We start from the raw sequence: 23458 nt of genomic DNA on the forward strand, positions 1-23458 counted from the left end.
TTAGCAAAACCTCAAAATCTAGTAATATACAAGAGAAACAAACTATCAAACAGACGCAAACAGATGAGAATATCTTCTAGACTAGTCCATTCAACATCCTCATTTAAAATGTGACTGTTATTCATGGAAGGCATCGTAACCTTAGGCTTCATGATATAGTTGACAATGCCTTAAAACATTATTGTACAACTTTTTCGCCAGGAATTTAATCGTATACGTAAGGCATATAAAATAACCCTTTCCATTATTGGTATCATAACATAAGAAAATTGGATGACTATTACTCAGAGTCTAGATTAGACAGCGCTGTCAAGCATAGCTGTATTCCGAAGCCAGCTGGTCATAGACTTGTATAGGATAGGATAGATGATTTATACATTACAAGTGATATAAACTGTTTATGGTAATAGTAAGACATTGCAGACTTCCATGGAGCCTTTAGATAATATCAATTTCCGGATTGTTCTTGAAAATAAACTCAGCCTGAAGTGATAAATATTAGAAATAAGCATTTTCCAGTACTAAATAAATATCTGCTTGCTTCTATAATATTGAGCTAAAGGTTATCTTTGAGTATAATGAATTACATCTAAACTAATAAAGATAATGAAAGAGGTGGAATAAAAGCTTAGTAAATTAATCTTTCTCAAAGAAATTCAACATCAGTTCAATACCGGTGCTGGAAATATATGATTCTCAGATACATTCTGAGAAAGCATGTAATAATTACAATAAATCAGCAATACTTATATTATTATTTAGCAGATCTACCGTATCAACAACTTCGCCAATCAACAGTAATCTTTAAGAAAAGCGACAAAATATGATAGTCTTTCTAGGTATTTATATTGCGAATATTATCGGATAAATTATAATATTAAGTAAGTATTTAAGAATGACCAGTATCAAAATTGAAATTAATTCAGCAACTTATAAGCAGATGCAATTGATCTACAAGAAAGGCCAGAAAATGAACTTACTAAGTAATCGATAGGATCATCTGGTCGATGCCGGCAACATTCAATCAATCCTTGCGTTAAGGTAGGCAAAACATGTCTCATTAAATATCTTTTAATAGGCAGCGATCTGTCATCCAAAGCTTCTTTCTCCTGAGCAATATCTCGTTCTTTATTTGATTTCTATGGAAAATTTCGGGCTAGTTAGCTTTGACTGACAGGAATACATTAGAATCGATGATGATAGGCATTGCACTGACGTTATATCTACTCGTATATACAGTAATGGTTCTTAGCATGACTAAGAGTGTCATCGTGGCTATTTATATTACCGAAATAGCTTTTAAAGACCGAAGTTTAAGGAATAAATCAAGTGACATTAAGCGTTTTTCAGTATAAATTTTCGTATTAAATTGCAAAATATCTTAAATTAGCTACAAAAAAAAGCAGCTGGATATATTCTAGTATAGGTAAAGAATAGTTAGCATTATGTAGTCCTACGTTATGGCTCGATCTTATAGGCTCTTGGCAGTTATGCGACAACATGATATTTATCGCTAATAACGATAGCATGAAATGATAGCATAGACACAGTCTATATGTAGCCTAATAGTACCGTATACTGTGCTGTACATACTATTTCAGACATGAAATTGAATATTTCATTGGTATGTACTACTATAGCCAGAAGTTATACTGAATATATCACTTCATAGTAGATATTTTAACCATGTTGTGCTAATATCTGTATCCCGAAGATATTTACCCATATATCGTATTTTATCTGCTCTCTTTCTTCTATCACTTTCCTTTCCTTTTCCATTTGAAGACGGCGAAGATTCTCTTTCTTTGCCATCTGTAAACATATTAGTGGTTAGGCTACTTTCTATCATAATTTCACTTAATTTAATTACGTGCATATAATACTGTAAAAGACTTTGACTATTTATTTTCACGGTATTTAGTAGTTGAACTCGTCTCTCTATTTCTGGCCGTGATGAATTGAATTACCGTTTCTCTAGCTTCTTTTTCAGCTAGCAAGGTTAAATAATGTTCTGATTTCTCTATTAATATGAAATTAAATATGTAATTATTGAATAAAAGATATTTCAAAAAACTTTTTCAATGTTTTTGGTAATGTATTATAGATATATATATATATATGTGCATTTAATTCGGTTTATATTTTCTGATAATAATAATAGTAATGAACTTTATTAGCCAACTTACCATAATGTCTCGGTGCACCTAATAACTCAATAATGGTCCGAATGGTTTTATGACTATTATCAGATGGATCCTGTGTTAAATCTATTTGTGTACGAGAAGTAATTTATAGGCTGGTCATTCGATGAAGCATCAAGCTATACAAAAATTTGTTATAGCACTTAAAATGTAGAGATATCAAACAGCAAATATCCGTTCTAAAAATGAGCAAACTCCATTAGACTACGATGTAAAGAAATAAACTATTACCATAATGATCAACTCGGACTGCATAATCATCAAAGTAATGCTGAACAGTTTCATCCAAATTATCTTCGTGGAACTTGACTAATCTTCGAAGGAATCCTAGTTTCGAATGAATGGCACATACGTACAGAAATTTAAATCTTCAATTTTGGTCCAATTACAATAGCTGATCTAGCGAATAAAATTCATCATCCGCAAAGTATATTTGTTCGTCGAAGAAGTTAATTACGTACTCTAGTATCTATCTTGGAAGTAGTAATTAATCTTTAAATCGATACTCTGAATTAATCACATACGATTGCTGACAAAAATTTAATAACAATTAAAGATATATGAAGCTGATCGCCTAATTATTATTGCTAGCATCTAAAGGCATTGTGAAAAAGCTTATCAATATTATCATCTTGCTCATAATTTGATGAAACTTTTAACTGAAAAACTGCGAACTTTCTGACAAATTTAGCTTTCTCACCTTCTTCAGTGCTATGGCTTCCACGCACGACTTTTTCTGGTAGATTCAATACACGATTTCTTAAATAATCATCATTTGCATCTAGCCAAATAACATTATCTATACCACCGGCAGTAAAGAATAAAGGAAATATTGCAATGACATTGGATTGATTATCAAAGCATGTAATTTATTTATTATCATTTCTCATTAAATTATTAATTTCTAGATACAAAGTGAACATGTCATATCCGTTTATAAAGTCAGTATTAAAAATTGGATTAATATCCTACCTGGCATGATTTCTGGGTCATAATCCAGGTTATCATCTTCATTCGTATTTTCGTCACTATCGTCTAAGAATGAAATAATTATAAGTTAGAGATTAATAGATAACGATAGGTGCTTATTGCAGATCATGATTTATAGTATTTTGGTATCGATGGTAAGTATAAATAAACTTTAGAGATTCTTTAATGATCTATTCTTACTTTATACTTACTAGCAAACAAGTCCTGCGCTTGAGAAAAGGTTTTAGGATATCCATCCAATATAAATCCCTAAACGTTAAAAGAAATAATTAATTACTGTAAGATAAGATTAGACCGATTTATTTTGAAAGAATTTATGATGTAGCATAAGTCATGTAATGTTCTTTACACTAGAACATTATAATTGGTAGTTTACCTGATTCTTACATGACATCGATTTAAGTTTTTTACGTAAAAATCGATGAACATAATGATCATCATATCGATCTAAATAAAAAAGGATTAGTTTTGTAAATTAGATCTTCAATTTTTGGTTTCAAAGACCTAGTAAAGTTTAAACAGGAAGCCAAATGATGTCCTTACTATTATTATTTTCTTTATTTTCTTTTAAAGCCTCTAACAATTCTTTATCCTGATTATACTGTTCGTGCTCTCTTTCCGATAATTCACTTTCAGATCTAGCTGCAGATTGTTCCTATGATTCATAAGCAAAAATCATCATTAGGATTGCAGTAAATACAGCAATAGTCGGATAGGAGAAGAATTTCTATATCAAATATAAATATAATTAGATTTAAGTGAGCTGTACAGTCAAGGCTAACGTCAAAAAATAACTAAAGGTATGATTATATATGTAAACTGATTAAGATCAGTGCAAAATTAGAGCAAAATTTAACTTTATTCTTAATTTACCAGATTTTCGACCGCTTCAGATATAACTTCTCCAATCGTGATATGATGAATATGATAATATTCAGTTAGTTGCTGGGAAATTTTGGATTTTCCCACCGCTGGTGGTCCAAGAACACAAATCTTAATTGGTTTCTATAGATAAAATAGATAAAATTTATCCATGATATAAGATTGGAAGGAGATTAAGCCATGCAATTATCTACAAAACTTTCTAAAGTAAAGATTTCAATTTTTCAACACATTTATAAAGTACAATATTATGGTTGTAAAGACTATATATTAAATAAATCGATTGATAAGCTAAACTTTATTTTATACTGTAAACTAAAAAATACTATCATGAAAGCTTTAAATATACAGAAAGAATAATTAATCTCAACTAGGTCTTGCTTAGAGGTTACAAACATTACCCTACCGATAAATTTCTATATTCCTTAAATTCTTTAATCATTTTCTTCATATTGTCCACCATACCAGACTGTTTAAATATGAGATTTAGATGGTCGCTATAAGGCATAAATTTGCTAATTCATAGCTTAAGTAATTTTAACTTACTAAGGCTACCCATTCAATATTCATATGCTCCTTAATATATATGCCTTCAATCCGCAAATTGACTACAATTTTATCAAATTCATTTTGCTAATAAAATAAAAAAGATTTGTTTTAAGGACTAAAATAGAAACCTCTTAAAACATTATATTAGGCTCTAAAACAAGCTTTTCAGAAATTTGACTTAAATAGCAAAAAAACTGATTCAAGCAAACCTACAGGTAATGATTCGTTAAGCAAAGCATCTTCTTTAGATATGTAGTTAACTTTTCCGGTTCCAAGATAATAACTGATACTCTAATTTAAAACAGTAAAAATCAGTAATCTCAAATAGATTAACTACCTATCAACTTTAGCGTATGCTAATCTTCACAAGTCTAATTCGAAAGTAAATTAATCCAGTTCTTGCGTTATTGTCAAATTGAAATCTATTATATATTTTCCTAACCTTGACGATTTCTTTTAGGTTATTGTTAGAATTATCAACCGCGACCAAATATCTTATTTTAGGTTTTCGATCAATGACATTCAGAACAATGCTAATAAAAGAATTCATACCTTAGCATAATAGTGGGTTAAGATCTAACTGGCGAGAAACCTTTATAGCTTCTGTGATGGTTAGAATTAAATTACAAATCTCCGGCAATTTATAAAAATACCTTGTTAAATCTTTAACATGTATTGTAGGTATAACATTTCTTCCATTTCCGTAGCAGTCGAGAGCTTGCTTGGATAACCATGCATCCTATATGTCCAAGATTGAGTTAGAATAAATTGTGATGAATCAGAATTGCTTCATAGCAGACTAGCTAAAATTAAAATATTACAGTTATAATTACTTTAAACAGATAATGAAAGATGTTTTCTTCATGTCCATAAACTAATCCACAAGCAAGAACATAGGTTATGAAGTTTTCCTTGTTCTGTTATTAAAAAAATTGTAATAAAATTATTTTCTGATGTTTCAATTTCTTGGATAAATTTGACAAGTGATAGACTAACCGATGAAGCCATGACACACTTTTCGATCCTATAAGAAAACGACGACAATTTCAGTTGAATATTATGGTTATACCAAAATGATCAATTTCTTAGTCGTATATTTGACGTTATCCTTTTAAACTAAGCAAGCTATATAATTTTATTATGATAATTACTGTAGTTGTCGATGAAAGTTTGGATGTGGTATGCGTCGCTTAAAATCTTCTTCTGATAACGTTAATTCACGATCATACTATAGAAAAGCAATACTTGTTAGCGTATTCTGAAAAAACTTATTGTAGATATAGCTTTATCACTCTTTCAAATATAAAATTTATACCGGATCTAGTGGCTTAGTTTTGACCCATGTCATAATAGTGGAGAGGCAAATAAATAGTTTTAACGTCTCAAAAGTAGGCGCTTCACTTTTTAAGACTGAAGGGTGAGAAAATAAATGACATTAGGGGTTATATCGCAGATTTTTGTCATTTAATCGAGTATGATAAACTCTTGTACGACAAACTGTCTACAAATTTTACCATTTGCAACAAGTTTAATTTATGTATAAAATTGAGTTTACTTACTAGTCACTGCCCACAGTGTTTGATCTAGTGCGTCAAAATCTTCACCAATATCATAGATGATCACGTCACTTGCCTTCATCGCTGATAATATTTCATCTGGGTTATCAGACTGATTAACGGATAAAATGACATGTACTTAGAGCCAATGGTAAAATTCGGATTGATATACAGATATAAATGTTATATTTACTTCGATAACTTTGCAGAGCCAGGATGGCTTAACAGATAAAGGATTTTTAAGTGTTCCAATGATTTCAAATGAGTCTGTTGTCACACTTGACACATTATCTGTTATCTCTTCTATTTGAGAGTTGACTTCATCAAGTTCTGTAGCTTCTTTTAAAGTTGCTTGAGGTATAGCATTAGCAATAATCTATTGTTACATACAAAATTTCTATCAGCTAAAGAGCACTATTTTATAGACAAACTTTAAGCTAATGTGACCATCACTATTTAAATCGTGGAATTAAAAATATCGTCACTATTTCTAAGATAATACAACAGCTCTGCTAGATATTAAGAGTGCTTTTGGCATTTAGCAAACTCAAGGATCATCAGTTGTATTTGGATATATTCAGATTTACATTTAGATACAAATAAAGCATCACTAATGCAAAGGATTTACGTATTATTGCACATCATAAATCAACTTTCTCTCTCTATATCAACTGTCGATGTAGTTGTAGTTACCTCTGCAATATTATGGCCAATATAAGTATCACAGTTATTAATGAATACACGAATTAATAACTTGCTTCTAATGTCTTCAATCGACGGCGATTTTTCTTCAATATTTTGCATCTTGATGAATTTGCTATTAGTAACAGTACGAATAAGCATTTATTGCAGATTATATCTAATTAATGATATATATGTGAATATCTGCAATTGAATATTTACAACGATAAATTTACAACTGTTTTCAGATTACTAAATGTACTAGCTATTTTTGTTATGAAGCGATGCACAGTACTGGTACAAAATTACTGATAATCCATACATTTACTACAACTATTGGGAGTAATTTACCTTTAATTATAATGTAAGATCCAATTGCGAAATGCTTATTAGTATCTCGATGAACTTTATTAATCCACTTATCCTGACTTTCAGTTTACTGTAACAGCCAGTGTTTGTAATATACGTATATTGTATTAACAGCAGTTATTGTATTTCTCGTAGTTGATGAGATAGAGCATCATTTACTGTACATCATCGCCTCTAGTCTATCGCCTGTAAAGGATATCGCTGAGGAAAGTTAGAGTTTACGTTGCCATAGAGATCATTGTCAGGCATGCGTACAAACCTCCAAACAATAGAGTGAAGAAAAAACTTTTACAGTGCTTTATATTGTAAATCTACCGTCGGAATTGCCTATCGATCTCTAGCTTGACTTTGTGATATAATGAACACTAAGGAATATTGCTGTATCGAACACTACCTTCCGTACAGTTTAGAGCCTACGGTACAGTCTCCAAAATCCACACGCCCGAACAGTACTCTACTTTTCAAATACAAAAATTAACATCAGACATGGGAGTAGGCTGCGATGGCCGAGTGGTTAAGGCGTTGGACTTGAAATCCAATGGGATCTTCCCGCGTAGGTTCGAACCCTACTCGCAGCGAGGTGGAATAATTTTTTTTTCCTATTTTTAGTTCTTAATTTCAAATCGTTAGTCCCATTAGCAGGAAGTTGTAGAATAGCAATATACAATTTAGCTATGACTGCTAGTACTAGTTGTTGTATAGTTGTCCGAAACGATAAGTTGTTGTCTTATTGATTAACGTACTGAATCAGGGGTTGGAAAGAGGAAAGAAGTGGGCGATGCCATACGTCAAAGTGTGGACATAATCGACTCTAGGATAACAGATTATTTACATATCATGCAAGTTTATAATTAATATTTCTGTTTAATAGAACAAAACGAGTGGATCGATAGCTTGGAGCCAGGGGTAGGAAAGGGGAAGGAAGTGGGCAATGCCATACGTCGAAGTGTGGACAATAATCAGCTCTAGGACAACAGATTATTTACCGTAAATACGGTGCAAGTTTAAAATTAGTATTTCCGTTTAACGGAATAAAACGAGTGGATCGACAGCTTGGAGCTAGCTAAGGACCGGCTAGTTTATCATTTTTGAGACCTATATGATTAGAATTAATGAAATATAATTATAGTTGTTGTTGTTGAGTGTCGTGGATATAGCCACGTTCTTCTCTTTTTGGGTACAAGTTGGGGAAATTCGATTATGGCTGAGAGGTTGGGAGGACGGGGGAGTACTTTTGACGATTAAAGACTGGAAACTGTCACAAATTTATTTACAGCGGTAACTAGAAAATTAAGTCGATTAAATCGGAGAGAGATTGAAATGTTTAGTCCTCCTATAGGACATGGATTGATTTTAAGAATATACTTGCACAATGGCATTTACAGACATGTAGAGCGGTATAGTATCATTTGGTGAAGTATTTTGGACGCGTATACCTAAAATTTTAGTAATACTTGCACAGATCATTGCCCATGTCTTAATTCTACTATCGGAAAACACATTCATTCCTAATCATGCTACTATCGACAGTAAAATATGGTCAATGATCTGTCATAAAATGAATGTTAACTATCGCATCACAATATCACATCTTACTCTTGTCAATTTTAGGTCATCATGGAGAACGATCGCACTATTAAAAATGTTGTGTGATTAATCTTCACGTCTGTACGCGATTGACTAAATGACTAAATTAATCAATCAGCTGTGAGGACTGTGCTTTCAGTATGAGCCTGCATGGCTAGCATTTCTGTAACTTGGCTCCTATGACGTCGCATGCAGCTGTCCCTTACTTTCATATTTTGAGCTGGAAAGTTTACTTATGGCTAATGATAGTATTATTAAAGCTCTTAACTTAAAGCTTTTAATTTTAAATGGATCAAGAAACAATGATAGCACCAATATTAGCGAGATTTCTAAAAGTAAAGGGCACTACAAACTATAGAATATTTAAATTTTCTAATTTAAAGTATGATAGTTTTAAAATCTTCGACGATGTTAAATTATAATATAATTTAAGGCATTAATTATATCTAGTAGATCTCTAGTAAGATGATGTTTAGGTCTGTGAGTAGCACATGAGCTAATAAACAAAATTTATTTGCACTATCAAGGTAATAGTTATCCCATAAATATCAAGATACTGGAAAAACAGAATACTACGATTACGCAGGATAGAATAATCCAGCGATTGTGTTAGAAACTACGGTATCGGGTGGTTATCCCCTGCTCAAATAAAATAATAGTATAATCTAATTTGTAATGTTTACGATAACTCCAAATTTTAAAAGGGATCTTGAACGTATGTATATGTTAGCTTGACTGGTAAACAGGAATTGCAAGTTAATATTGCGTTTATATTCTAACAAATTGATATACGGTGATACAGTATTAGTATTCAGAGTATGATGCTATCCTGTTTACCTTCGAGAGGCATCGAGACAGTCAAATTTATCGAATAGTTCCCTACATACTAGCTATGGTAAAGTAATTAAATATTGCTACAGCCCTGTTATCGATATCCAGCCATTAATTTACAATTACCTATAAGCTAATATTAACATATTATTATGAGGGCAGAATTATTATCCCTTAACCAAAGGTCATCATTCCAAACTTGTTTAAAGGCATTGAATTTGCAAATATTAAACGTAGAAAGAAATATTCAATTCTATCGGTACGTGCCGAACATATAATAGAGTGAGTATTCACACGTTAATATTAAGACAACATATTTAAATTGTCTCTTCTGGATAAAATTATGAATTTGTTATTGATTATATTTACTCAATGCACGCCGTTATCATATGGGACGCATTGCTTGAGGAAGCATTTTCTGCTGGGGTCAATATAAAGTTCAGTTTAATGCGCTGTTGATCATAATTTTTGTATCATATGTTTCTTAGCCAATCATATCATATACTGTGATCTGAAGTACATGCTAATTAAGATTATTCCTACACAGTTTTAATCATTTTCTGCTTCTCTTGATCTCGTTGACAAGTCAATCAGGATTGTCCATAGGTAGGTGAAATCCTTGGTAGTCGATTAGTTTTTCAAAGTGTTGCGTGCTAAATTCTCACCATGCACATTAAACTTGATTCTCACCTTATAATGATAGATTAGATTAAATTTCATTTTAACAATGTTGCAAAGATCAGGTTTGGTCCTAAATTGATCCTCAAATATATTAAATATCCCATAAATTATATTTACCTTTGACCACTACAGTTGTGGCACTCTCAATAGTCGATGATTTTTGCCTTTAAGAGAAAATATTTTAATTCTATGCCAAGAGACTCTTTCATCGTACTTTAGTTTTTCCTTAGCAATTCATGTTATTTGCCACGCTTATGACTATTTTTCTAAGAGATTGTACAATTTACCTGTCTTATTATTTGCTGCACTCATAACTTTCTCTAAAAAACTTTATATTTTTCCTGTTACACTTATAATTATTTCCTCTCAAGATTCTGCATTTTATAATGTGTTCAAAGAAATGAAAATTCACATCTGCTATAATCAGTAACTACAGTATACTGTTAAAATTTATCCAAAATCTGTTGCAAATAATAACCAAAAAATTAAAAGATGACAATCATTTCTTAAATTAGACGCGTATCTGTATGCACTCCGATACACCTATGGATAGTCATGATATATCTTGTCTGCGAACCTTCATGCGGTGCCTTTGTTAAATGCTAGTATAATACTTTGATCTTATAATTACATCAACACAAACACAGTACTTATAATAGCAGTTGCTAGCACTTAAATATGTTTAAGTCGACTAATAGCTATTCTTATACCTAACAGTACCGCTAATAAAGTGTTATAAGCTTAGACGGATCTTATGTTCTCATTTTCCATATGTGAGTGAATTGCAACCAGTTAATTTTTTTTAGCTGTATTTCTCATCAGTTTAAAACTAATTACTATCATCACGTCAGAAATTAATTAGTAATAATCTTACGATACGAAAACTTTCATGCATCAGCGTGTGTTCCTTTTAAATTTTACGGTCAGCTAATCCCTATGACGTGTATTTTCGTATTTGCCACAAATGCAAGACCAATAACTGTTATCCATTTTAAGGAAAGATCAGTAAATGTTATGCAATTTAAATATTTCTATACTTATCTGCATCTCGGTTTTCTTGCATATTTCCCAATTAGCAAAGTCTTAAAAATTGTCTATTGATATTTACTACTAATGCAAAGCTGGTTAATGTCGTCGAGCTAGGAAATGATTTAAAAGTACCTTGAGTGCAGCGCCTACACTTTCCCATATGTTTCTCAACCAACCCAACTTTATAATGCATATCTGAAATTGTCACTCGTAGCACAGCACTATAACGCATACCCGGAATAGCTCAATCTTCAGAGATTGAATGATTCTTTAGCAATAATTAGATTGCTATTTATAAATGCCTTCTCTTTTATCCACATACTGAAGAACCAGCAACATTTACGTAATACATAACTGACTATGCCATTCATTAAAGCAGCATTAGTTGCTTAGCAGTATGTTAAGTGCATAGGTATAACAGCATCCAAAAGCCATGTAGCCACATACCGGTACGCGTTATAATAATTAACCTCGAATTTGTAATTTCTCTTTTATGATTCTTTGGTTGATACTATTCAAGATCAAAATGGCTGACGTGGCCTCAGTAAAGATAGAGGACGGAACATTGGATACGGAAGAAGCTGCGTATCGCAACAGAAGAAGACGATGCTATGTTTTCGTCTTCCTCGTAATTTGTATCATTGGAGCTGCAATCCTGTTATTGGTTGCTTTCACGACTGGACCTAGCAATAGCTTGAAGACTAATTTACGTGGAAGGGAATTTACCTACCACCCAACATGTGATCAAAACTTACAATGGTGGCAAACCAGCATTATCTATCAAATTTACCCTCGATCATTCCAAGACAGTAATAACGATGGTGTTGGCGATTTGAAAGGGATTGAACAACGTTTAAGCCATTTCAAAGATATTCATGTTGATGCAGTGTGGTTAAGTCCTATGTTTAAATCACCGATGAAAGATTTCGGTTATGATGTGTCCGATTATACGGATGTCGATCCTATTTTTGGTAACATGGCTGATTTCGATAGTTTATTAGCTGCTATGCAAAAGCAAGGAATTAAATTAATTCTTGATTTCGTACCCAATCATTCATCTGACCAACATGAATGGTTTATTGAAAGTAGATCGAGTTTAAATAATCCTAAACGTCAATGGTACATGTGGGCAGAACCGAAAGGTATGGATGCCGATAATAACCCTATTCCACCCAATAATTGGATATCCGTTTTCAGTGGCTCTATGTGGGAATTCGATAACAAGACAAATCAATTTTATTTACATCAATTTTTAGTTGAACAACCCGATTTAAATTATACTAATCCTGAAGTTGTTGAAGCATCGAAGAATGTATTAAGATTTTGGCTAAATAAAGGTGTTGATGGCTTCCGTATTGATGCCATTAAGCATGTTTATGAAAATCCTAAATTACCTGATGAAGTCCCAGATCCGAATTACCGTCCTGGTGTTGATGCACCTTACAGCTCGTTGATCCATAATGAAACCACTGATTTCCCACCATTACACTGGTTAAATCGCCAATGGCGTTCTGTATTTGATGAGTACTCTAAAACCAAGCCAAGATTTGCTGTTGGCGAAGCTTACGATCCCATTGATATCATCATGTTATATTATGGTACCCAACAACAGCCAGAATTTCATTTCCCATTCAACTTTTTCTTACTCACATTGCCTAAATGGACAGGTAATACATTAAATCAAACAGTCCATGACTGGATGTCTAAAATGCCAGCATGCGGTTGGCCTAACTGGGTGGTAGGTAATCACGATAACCATCGTATCTCCAATCGTCGTGGTCCTAAATTAGTTAAAGCTGTCAATGCTGTCAATTTGCTCTTGCCTGGTACACCAACTACCTACTACGGTGAAGAAATTAATATGCGGAATGTCAAGATTTCATTAGCTGATACTCAAGATCCTTTTGGCCTACAAAATCCCGACATTTATGAGTCCGTTTCGCGTGATCCTGAGCGAACACCAATGCAATGGGATGATAGTCCAAATGCTGGTTTCTCCGCTTCTGGTATTAAAACATGGCTACCTATTGCTGACGACTACAAAAGTGTCAATGTTAAGGTTGAGAAAGCAAATCCAAATTCTCATCTCAATTTTTATCGTAGCCTAGCAACATTGCGCCAGAGTAGTCCGGCATGGCGTTATCCGAACTACCGAGCTGTCTATGCCGATGATAGTTTATTCGCATTCTTAAGATTTCACTCAACTGATTCTCATGCTTTCCTTGTCACGGTTAACTTAGGCTCTGCTACAATTACTCGCGATCTCTCCATGGTTTCTGATGTCGGCACAGTTCGATTAGCGAGTAATCCAGCCCTTACTGGCGAGGTTAATTTACATCAAGTTACCTTGACATCTGGTGAAGTAGTAGTCTATCAGATTAATCAGTCTAGTGGTGGTCATTAATTGAATCTTTTGATCCAGCGATGATTTCATCCATCCGTTCTTATTCCTTGCTAAGACTCCATCATTGATGTGATAGAGTCAGTTTTTCGCTACCTAATATAGATACCTTACCGCAATCATGTTAACTAATTTATTTAATCTATTGGTATGCAATTTTACTTTATTGATTAGAATTCTACGTACTTATTCAAGTTAGTGTAAGAGTGTGTATGCCTAAATAATGGCTATCGTAGTCATGTGTAGGGGATGATATTGCTGTGTGACTTTTTATGTTAAGTCTTGTACTTGTTGCGTCATGTAGACTCTTTCTCTTTTACGTAATTATTTTCTAGTAATAGAATCTATAGCATTCTTCTACCTAGATCCACGACTCTTCTCTCAATACATTTAGCAGGCTGGCCTACCTAAACTAGTGAAATTTTGACTAAATATTGAATGGATGATATCTGATAATAAAATTGTTGATATTTGCCTTTAAATACTTCTAGATGTATACTGAATCATTATGCGTTCAGTGAATTACCTGCTTGCAGTTGGAATGATGTTTACAATTGTTCAACATCTGTTAAGACAAAATCTTTTAAGAATGACACATTTTATATACAGTACACTATATTGATATGTTAACCAACCCTGAGCCTGCAATCTAAGCAAGGTAATTTAAATTAGAGGGATATTCAATGGTAATGATATTTGCAATTTAAAAATGTCAGTTGAGATAGAATGGTTCTAAAATAAGGTATTTTCCATCGACTGCTCTGTTACATTGATCGACTTTGAGTATGCAGCCCGTATTAATTTAGATTATAAAAATTAATCCGAGAAAATAATTTCAATTTCCCCCTAAAATTAGGGTAGAATGATTCTACCATAAAGCATTCTGCACGTACCATATTGATGTAATGGTTGATTTGAGCAAGCAATAAGTTGTTCAGCAAATTCAGTTAAAAATAAACTTTAAAAGCAATACTATTTATGATTAGATTATATCAATGAGAGTAAAAGGATTCTACAATAATGAATTCTGCACGTAGCATATTGAGATATTGCTTGCTTTGAGCGCGTAATCGGTTTTGTAGAAAATTTCGATCAAAAACAAATTTACTAGTAACAATATTTATAATAGCAAAATCCTAGACAAGGCTAGATGATTCTTGCATAACATATTTTGCATATACTAGGTTGATATGCAGGTCAATATTGACCATGCAATCTAAAGTATAACCACTTAAATTAAAAAATTTTTTTAGATTTTTGATATATATAATGCTAAATATTAGTTTAGACAAATGATTCTAGAATAATGCACTTTGCATGTACTGAACTACTATGTTGATTGATTTTGAGCAGGTAGTCTATAGCAAGAGATTGAGAAAGTAATCAAAGGTGATAATATTGGAAAAATTTAGAACAAAAATGATTCTTGAAGAACATATTTTTGCATGCACTATATTGATATTATGCGTATTTTGGTTGAAATTCGAGCATATCTGCGAAATCTTTGGCAATTAAGAATCAATCCTATTCAGAATTAATTATAGTTCAAATATATGAATTAAGATAGAATCATTCCTGAATAACGTTATTTACATTTACTGTATCGATTGATTAACTTTGGGTATGGAATCGATAGTGTTTTAGATTGGAAGAATGATATTCAAAGGTAATGATTTTTTTCGATTAGGAATATTAGTTAAGGCAAAGTTATTCTCAATTAACGTACTTTGCACCCGCCGTTTTGATACTATACATATATTGATCCATATTGAAAATATATACGTGCAGGATCTACAGCAATTTGGAACAAAATAGCATTCATTAATAGTTACAATTGAAACAAAGTCAATCTGGGCAGAATTATTCTTAAACAATATATTTTACATGTACTCTACTGATACATTGATCGACTTGGAGACTCCATCTAAAAAAACTTAGAGCAGGAAAAGTATTCAGAGCTTGTAAGTCAGTAGATCATCAATTATTTTGCAATATGTACGTGGTAGAATACGTTAACTGAAGACTCAGTAATATGCCGACATAGTTAAAATGTACAATTCGGCAATTTACTGTAAATGTTTAGCTTACTACCAATATATGCGCAAATTTGCATACGAGACGGAAATTTTTGAATAGCAGTCTTGTGCATTATTAAATTATCATTAAGAAATTGGAATATGGGATTAAAATTTGATATAAAAATGAATGAATTATTGCATCTAGTAATTTTATGAAATACCTAAGGGTACATTTATTATAAATTGGATCCATACATATTTTCTAGATAACTTTATCCCAATAAAAAGTGTCGTAAATTTTAATAGATGAAAACTATGAACTAAAACAGTTACTTACTCGTTAACAATTGCAGCTGGTGACATTGATCATTGCTATTATGTTGAGCATAATGATAATAAAAGTTCTTATAACGAGAAAAATTGCATTGGATGTTGTACACTATAAAAGAAGACAATAATATGGGGAATCGGTATACGTTATTGAAGTACTTTCTTTATTACTTTGTTTCATCATAAAATAGTTGTTTTATGATATGGAACATTGGATAGTAATTTATATTTCAGAAAGAAATTTAGTATTTGACTTTGGCGTATTAATATTTAATAATACTATAAATGAATTTTTAATTTTCGGAGAAAATCGTTCTATTTATTATTGCTGATGTACAGCAAGTCAACTTTTATTAGTTTCTATGTTATGTACATTTTATTAACTGTTGCTATCGTTGACTAATTTTTTCCCCACATGTAACCCATCTAACGGATATGATCACTGATTGCAATTTTATTATAAACAAAAATCATAGTGATGATATTTATTGCATAGATAGAAGCATTGCTTGTAGGATTAGACGCTGTTAGTTTTATTTTCAAGTTTTTGGATTGAAAACTTTAAGAATAGAGTTTTGTTTCAGTAAAAGCAAGCCCATCCTTTCGTTAGGAAGAAAATGAGTTTGGCTGACATAATAATTTCTATTCCTTTCCTTTGAGCGAAGAGGCAATGTTTGATAAACAATCTTTGTCATAGTAACGAAACACAATCTACTTTAATGAATATCATAAAATTTATATCAAATTAAAAGACCTCAATATTATTGAACGATTAATTTATAATTGTAGAAATATCGATACTCAAAAAATTTATACGTAGTATAAAATATTAAAATAGTTAATCTACTTTATTTAAGCATCGCATAATATGAATGTACTACATGGAAGGCTGTCTTTATTTGACGATCATTGTTATTAACCGAAAGTATTAATAAACGGTTCATGTATAAACTCTTACTAGGTTTGATATTACGTCTGGTTGCTTCTCAAGCTGTGTTTTTGCTTAATGAAAAAAAGGCATGAAAGAACAATTAGTTAAGATAGTTAATAATTAATTAATGTATGCCTAGTTAAGTAAGTGATCTATGCTATAGAAAATACTCTATTGATATTAGATGGAAGGGTCATATGGAAACAATGTAGCAAGTGAAAGGTATTAGCTGTCTTAGCATAGTGATCATTGATATTAAGCAAAGATATTGATCAAAGGTTCATTATATTAATCCAAGATATATTTTACATTGTATGCGATTACTTTTTAGGCTGTCTGGCTGTAGTTTTTAGCTAACGAAAAGAGCAGAATGGAAGATTAGTCAGTCGAGATAGTTCATAATTAATAAATATCTACATAGTTAAGTAAGTGATCTATGCTTACAATAATGAATGTAAGATATAACATAGTAAGCACTGTGGCATAAATACTATTCAAATATATTTGCAATGACTCTGTTATGTGAATACTTGCCTAATTTTAATAATGGATTAAAAATTGGACGTGATAATCTTGCAATACACTTATAAAATAATGGATTAAGTGTTTACTATAAGATGTCTTTTTAAATTGAGTCAAGATCCAGGACTTCTATAGTTTGTAATATCCATCGACATTAATTAAATGTGCCACAACGATTTTATTTATATATATATAGTAAAGTTAATGTTAGGTCATCAGTGGTATCTATAATACGAGATGAAGGTCGAAAGCTAGTACTTTGGTGAACGATTTGAATACTAGGTGCCTTATGCATGCTATTATTTTTAGGAGATAAAGTTTTTTTACTGTAAACTCTTGATGATCAAACCGCAATAGTAGGTTAACCGTTGCATTTCCTCGCTCGTGATACTTTGTGCAACTGGTTTATTGAGTATGATATTTCAGTTTATGCTGGGCAATTTATGCTACAATAATTTATTTGCCTAGAGCATATAGCATGCAAATTCAGTTAGCAGGGAGATCACATCGATTAATTGGAGGTGATGCAAGTGCACCAAATGCCATTCTTAAATGCATATCGATAGTAGAGCGCTATGTTATAATCAGCATTCAATACATTAAGTAATGTTGTGTAAGCAATCACTGATTTGCAGAGATCGTCTTTGTAATAAAGTACTTATATCTACCATGGAATGATCATATGCATTGAATCAGGGTAGTAAAATGCATTTAATGCTAGTTTCCAGTGTATACCTGCAGTCAGATTTACTCGTATGACAAGTCCACGATATGTAGGCTACGAATAATCTTTAAGTGCTGGTATAAAATTTTGTAGAAATGAAATACACAGTAGAGTGTTTATCATCAAGAGATCGCAAGAATTAATTCAAAGTGATATAAATGCATGCCTATAATAAGGTTTTATGGTAAGTATTCGGTAAGTAACCCGTTAGGGGTCCCTAGTTTTACTTGTTCTAAAATCTTAGAGAGATCGACCATGTCACTAGGTGTTCATTTCTGCTATCAGGCAATCAATGGATTATAATTAACTTAAGTTGCTATCAATCCTTCCATTCTAGTCTTGTTTTAGTCAAGTTTATGGCAAGTGTTCGATAAGTGGTGAGCTAGTGCCTATTTGCTAATTACCATATAGAATTTTATGGAAAAAGACCATATGTTACAGTTCCAAAAATATGATAACTTCTAATCATCGCTTATGACGTATCTTTTAACGATTGTATTTATATACTTGCTATAAACACTGAATAGTCCTAACTATATTATATGCTGTACCGGTAAATTTTTTGTACGTAAATTAAAATATAGAGCTGCGTTTACTTGTATATACTTTATATTCATGTTTATGACTAAAATAAAAGGATGATGACAGTACGAAATACCATGAGTATTTACAACTATTAAGAACCATTAGCATATAAAGATTTACGGGTAGAGTAGCGTTATAAATATACTTATTAGATATAGTTGAGTATGTAATCGAGTACATGAGTGTTGTAAAGGAGTAGATATGATGTTGAGATAGTAATTATAGCAGACGTTAGCATATGCTATAAATTTGTTCATTATACTGATTTACGGAATGCAGTTGGAGCTAGATTCTACTTGTTAGCATAATAAACCGCGATGCTGTATGCCCTATACTTTCCTCCCTTTATTGCTTAGCTTGACACCTTCCTGATATACTAGCTAAAATCGCAATAGAAATTGTTTATAGGAACATCATTACTGCACTCATAATGTAGTAGCAGGTTGCTCAGTTTGTGTTCGTAAAGCAGTAGTTTCAGGCCACTGACTACTTTGACTAGTAGAAGGTTTTAATGCTTATGTTATTTAGTAAATTAATAAACCAGCACCATACAATTATCCTTCACTTATAACGGCAATGCGTTATTTGCATAATAATTGTGCTATCACGTTGGCATTGGACGGATTCTTTTATGCCAATTTAGCCAAGCTGCCAATCTAGATTGCTTGGGCAATTTCTACCTGCATGCAGCTCTATTGTGATTCATAAAGGCAGGATAAAATCGTCAGCGATGATCAAGGTCGTCAAGCATTTTTTTATTGAAGAGTTAACGCACTGGAGGCGGGGTATAAAAAAATTCATAAACAGAATCGTTGATTGAATTGGACAAATGATTGAAGTAAAAATTGAAGGCAATATCGCATTTTGGACTGTATAAAAGCAGGATAAAGTTACGGCAGAATTTAGATTGATAGCATTTAATGTTGATTGATCAGGCTGGTTTAACCAATAGAGTGATTTATGGATATACATATCGATAAATTGTATAGCCTAATTATCAATAGCAATCTTTATTTTAACGATGTAGTCAATGGGAGAGAGAAAGACTGTAGAGAATATCATTTTATTCTTAACTCGATCAGTTAAGTACTAATAGTGGTCGTCTGTAGTCTAGGTTGCAATTGATCGTCAGCTGTATTGATCAGTGATGCATAACTAACTTGATCCGTTAACTGCAGTAATCCTTGTGATAGTCTATGTTGCAAAGTAATTTATTGTCAGCTCTATCCATCACTAACTTGATCCGTTCACTACAGTAATCCTTGTGGTAGTTTATGATCTATGTTGTAAAGTAATTGGTCGTCAGCTCTATCGATCAATGATCCGTTAACTACAGCAACCCTTTTGGTAATTTATGGTTTATATTGCAAAGTAATTTGTCATTAAACTCTATCGATCAAAGATCCAGAACGAACTTGATCTGTTCACTACAGTAATCCTTGCGGTAGTTTATGGTCTATATTGCACAGTAATTTGTTGTCGACTGTATGGATCAATGATCCATAACGAACTAGATCCTTTAACTACAGTAATCCTTGCGGTAGACTACGTTGTAAAGTAATTTATTGTTAACTCTGTCGATCAATGATCCATAACAAACTTAATCCGTTAACTACAGTAATCCTTGCAGTAGTCTACGTTGTAAAGTAATTCGTCGTTAGCTTTATCAATCAACTACGAGTATTTATCATTCGATCCGCTAACTGCAGCAATGCTTGCGGTAGTCTATGTCGCAAAGTAATTCGTCTTGAGCTTGATCGATCAGTAATCTCTAACTGGGTCGGTTAACTTAATGCTTGCTGTAGAGTCCATTTAACAAAGTAATTGATCATTAGCTTGATCGATCTACTTTCCACAAGTTGATCAGTTCACTATTACTTACAGTACTCTACATCGCAAAGTAATTGGTCGTGATCTTGATCGATCAATTATCTCTAACTTGGTCGATTAACTTAATGCTTGCTGTAGAGTCTGTTTCGCAAAGTAATTGATCATTAACTTGATCGATTTGCTTTCCATAAGTTGATCAGTTCACTATTACTAGCAGTGCTCTACATCGCAAAGTAATTGGTCGTGAGCTTGATCGATCAATTATCTCTAACTTGGTCGATTAATTTAATGCTTGCTGCAGAGTCCATTTTGCAAAGTAATTGATCATTAACTTGATCGATTTGCTTTCCATACATTGATCAGTTCACTATTACTTACAGTACTCTACATCGCAAAGTCATTCGTCGTGAGCTTTAGCGATGTGTATAAGTAGATTTAGGATTGGCGATAATTCTAGTTATTGAAGTTAATAATACAAAGCGCATCTAATTTTTACATCAAATATACGTCAAATCGAATAGGAAGAGAGTTGAATTTCAGTTGAAAACCTGCGGATTGTGCATGTTATCACTGATGGTTTTTGTTTAAGGGATTGGTTACCCAAGGCTGCTGTCATTTCTGAAGGCTTTAATCTATTAATCATAAAGTATAAAGATGATGTTTGCATAGTACTTTTACTATTTAAATAACTCTGTTTAACATGTATACTTTGTGATGGTAGCGAGTTAATAGAGCGGACAAGATTGGTCAATAACAATCCATCTTGATACCAATTTAGGACAATTGATGCTAAATAGTCTCATCGAGGTTTCATTTGAAAGTTTCAAGTCTCCATTTGTGTATATTCGAGGTTACTGGTTGTATAAAATGATTTGTTGCGGTTATGCACGATCATCATGGATCAATTCAAGCTTGATCGACTCGTCTTGATATTTAGTTGATCAATTTAGGGCAAGGAAAGGTTTCTGCATGAATGGACGTTAAGCTATCCTTCTTTAGCCAGGAATTACTCAAGAGAGAATTTCTATCTCTCTGGCTAAAAGTGCCGGAGTGAGAGTATAAATTTTCTCTTGAGTAGTCCCTGCTTTTGCGGATACAATCCCAAGTAAAACATAAAACTGGATCGGTGGCATTAAGATTTATGGTCGGTAGGGTTTAGCTAAATGAAGAAGAGCTGACAACTTTGCGTGGATCAATTGATCGATGCCATTCCTCGCTACCAAATAGAGCTAGTTGCAAATGTGAAACGCTATTTTGTACTATTAGAAAGTTAGGACGAAGGAAGCACAGTCCGTATTGATTGATCAAAGCGATTTCTTCGTTAGCAGATCCAGGCCTTTCTGTAAATCACGGATTAATCCAATCGACTATACGTTTGAATGAATTGGAGAACATGAAGCTGAAGAGAGCAGAATATGTTTGGGATTGGTAAATTCTGTTCCGTTGATCTCACTAGCTAAAGGAAGCAGGATTGCTTTTGGTCGATCGAACGAATATTGGGAGAGGGGAAAGTGCCATTTACCTATGGTGCTACTCCATTGCAAACTACCAATTTTGAATCAATTTGATCAAGTGTAACCAAAAGGAAGCACTGTCGGTGTTGAGTTATTGCAATTGGCCTCGGTGAAGAAGCCTGTGTCAAAACGTCAATTGATCCAATGCTTTGCAATCTCATGTTTATTAGTGTTGTTCAATAGAGCTAAGGAAGTACCTCCCGTACAAATTAAGCAACACTATCGTTGGTCAACCACGTCAACTAAACGAGAACTGGATCCAATGTATTTCAAGGAATTTTGAATAAAATTGAAAGGGGAAATGAAAGATCGAAGTTAGTCCAACACAAATGCATCAGCTATCCTTCGTTCCAAGTTATAAGAGCGTCTACAGTCGGCTGTAGGATACCAGCAATTCATGGGATTGATGATGATTTAGTTGGAAGAAAAGTTGAAATTGCTTGAGACGATGCACAAGCCCATTCAACGACAACGGCCTATCCTTCTTGTCCCAGGATGGAGAGCCCATGCATGCAGTCCACCACGATTAATTACACAGCATTTACTTTGCCTATTCTCTCTCCTCTAGATTCGATCACGCATTGTAATTGATTTATGGCTAAATCAATTGTCTACTTCTCACTTCCCTTATAAAAGCAAGGAAAGGAAAGGGAAGCCTGTTGTCCTACTGCTGCATTCAATTCTTGTTCCAATAAAATCCCCAGTCAGGACAATTTATCCTACCCCATCAGTCTATTGATATTCATCGGCTGCAACCTTTGAGTGACTTTATTTCAAATGTCATGAAGCAACAAGGCTTTATAATCAAGATTTTCCATCAAGGTTATTGTCCATTGGGACGTCTTGTGGGTTAATTCATAAATGCTTATGCTAGGGGTGGGCTAAACCTGGGCCGAACGATATTGACTTTGCACCTTCGCCATTTTGATTGGTAGAATAGCAATGCGTCGTTGAACAAATCATCACCTGTCACCGAGTCTGTCAATGGCTAATTGAATTAATTAAGAGACTTTGTTGATGAATGTGGACAACCTTGATCATGATGGCGTTTTATTGTTGTAGCAAATCAGGGGTGGTATCCATTCTTGTTCCACCATTTGCTATAGATCTTGCACCATGTTGTAACGCTGTTGGTGTTATGATAGTGGTAACCAATGAGTGGCCATGATGCTATCTACAGCTCAAATAACGTGATTGATATTGATATTAAGATGGATCGAATATTGCGAATGTCGCAAAGAGGTAGC

The 23458-nt window shown here is 33.0% G+C and overlaps 2 protein-coding genes across 2 annotated transcripts; one reads left to right on the top strand and one right to left on the bottom strand.

Moving 5' to 3' along the window:
- Window positions 1–438: 438 nt before the first annotated feature.
- On the bottom strand, window positions 439–6982 carry TRIADDRAFT_18926 (uncharacterized protein; the record flags this gene model as incomplete). The annotated part of the gene is made up of 23 exons (XM_002109091.1): window positions 439–483; window positions 981–1139; window positions 1723–1812; window positions 2170–2267; window positions 2433–2528; window positions 2902–3000; window positions 3174–3229; window positions 3379–3440; window positions 3568–3638; window positions 3735–3846; window positions 4065–4196; window positions 4480–4542; window positions 4620–4706; window positions 4836–4913; window positions 5065–5155; window positions 5276–5361; window positions 5456–5539; window positions 5619–5646; window positions 5774–5850; window positions 5938–6032; window positions 6182–6290; window positions 6372–6554; window positions 6872–6982. 23 exons carry the CDS (start codon window positions 6980–6982, stop codon window positions 439–441), a joined length of 2112 nt encoding a protein of 703 aa, XP_002109127.1.
- A 5104-nt stretch (window positions 6983–12086) lies between these two features.
- On the top strand, window positions 12087–13481 carry TRIADDRAFT_1842 (uncharacterized protein; the record flags this gene model as incomplete). The annotated part of the gene is made up of 1 exon (XM_002108362.1): window positions 12087–13481. A coding segment is annotated over one exon (1395 nt), but the record flags the coding sequence as incomplete, so codon positions are not given.
- Between the last annotated feature and the right edge of the window lie 9977 nt (window positions 13482–23458).

This window comes from Trichoplax adhaerens, genomic scaffold, assembly GCF_000150275.1.
Source record: "Trichoplax adhaerens TRIADscaffold_1 genomic scaffold, whole genome shotgun sequence".
In the NCBI taxonomy this organism is placed as follows: Eukaryota; Metazoa; Placozoa; class Uniplacotomia; order Trichoplacea; family Trichoplacidae; genus Trichoplax; species Trichoplax adhaerens.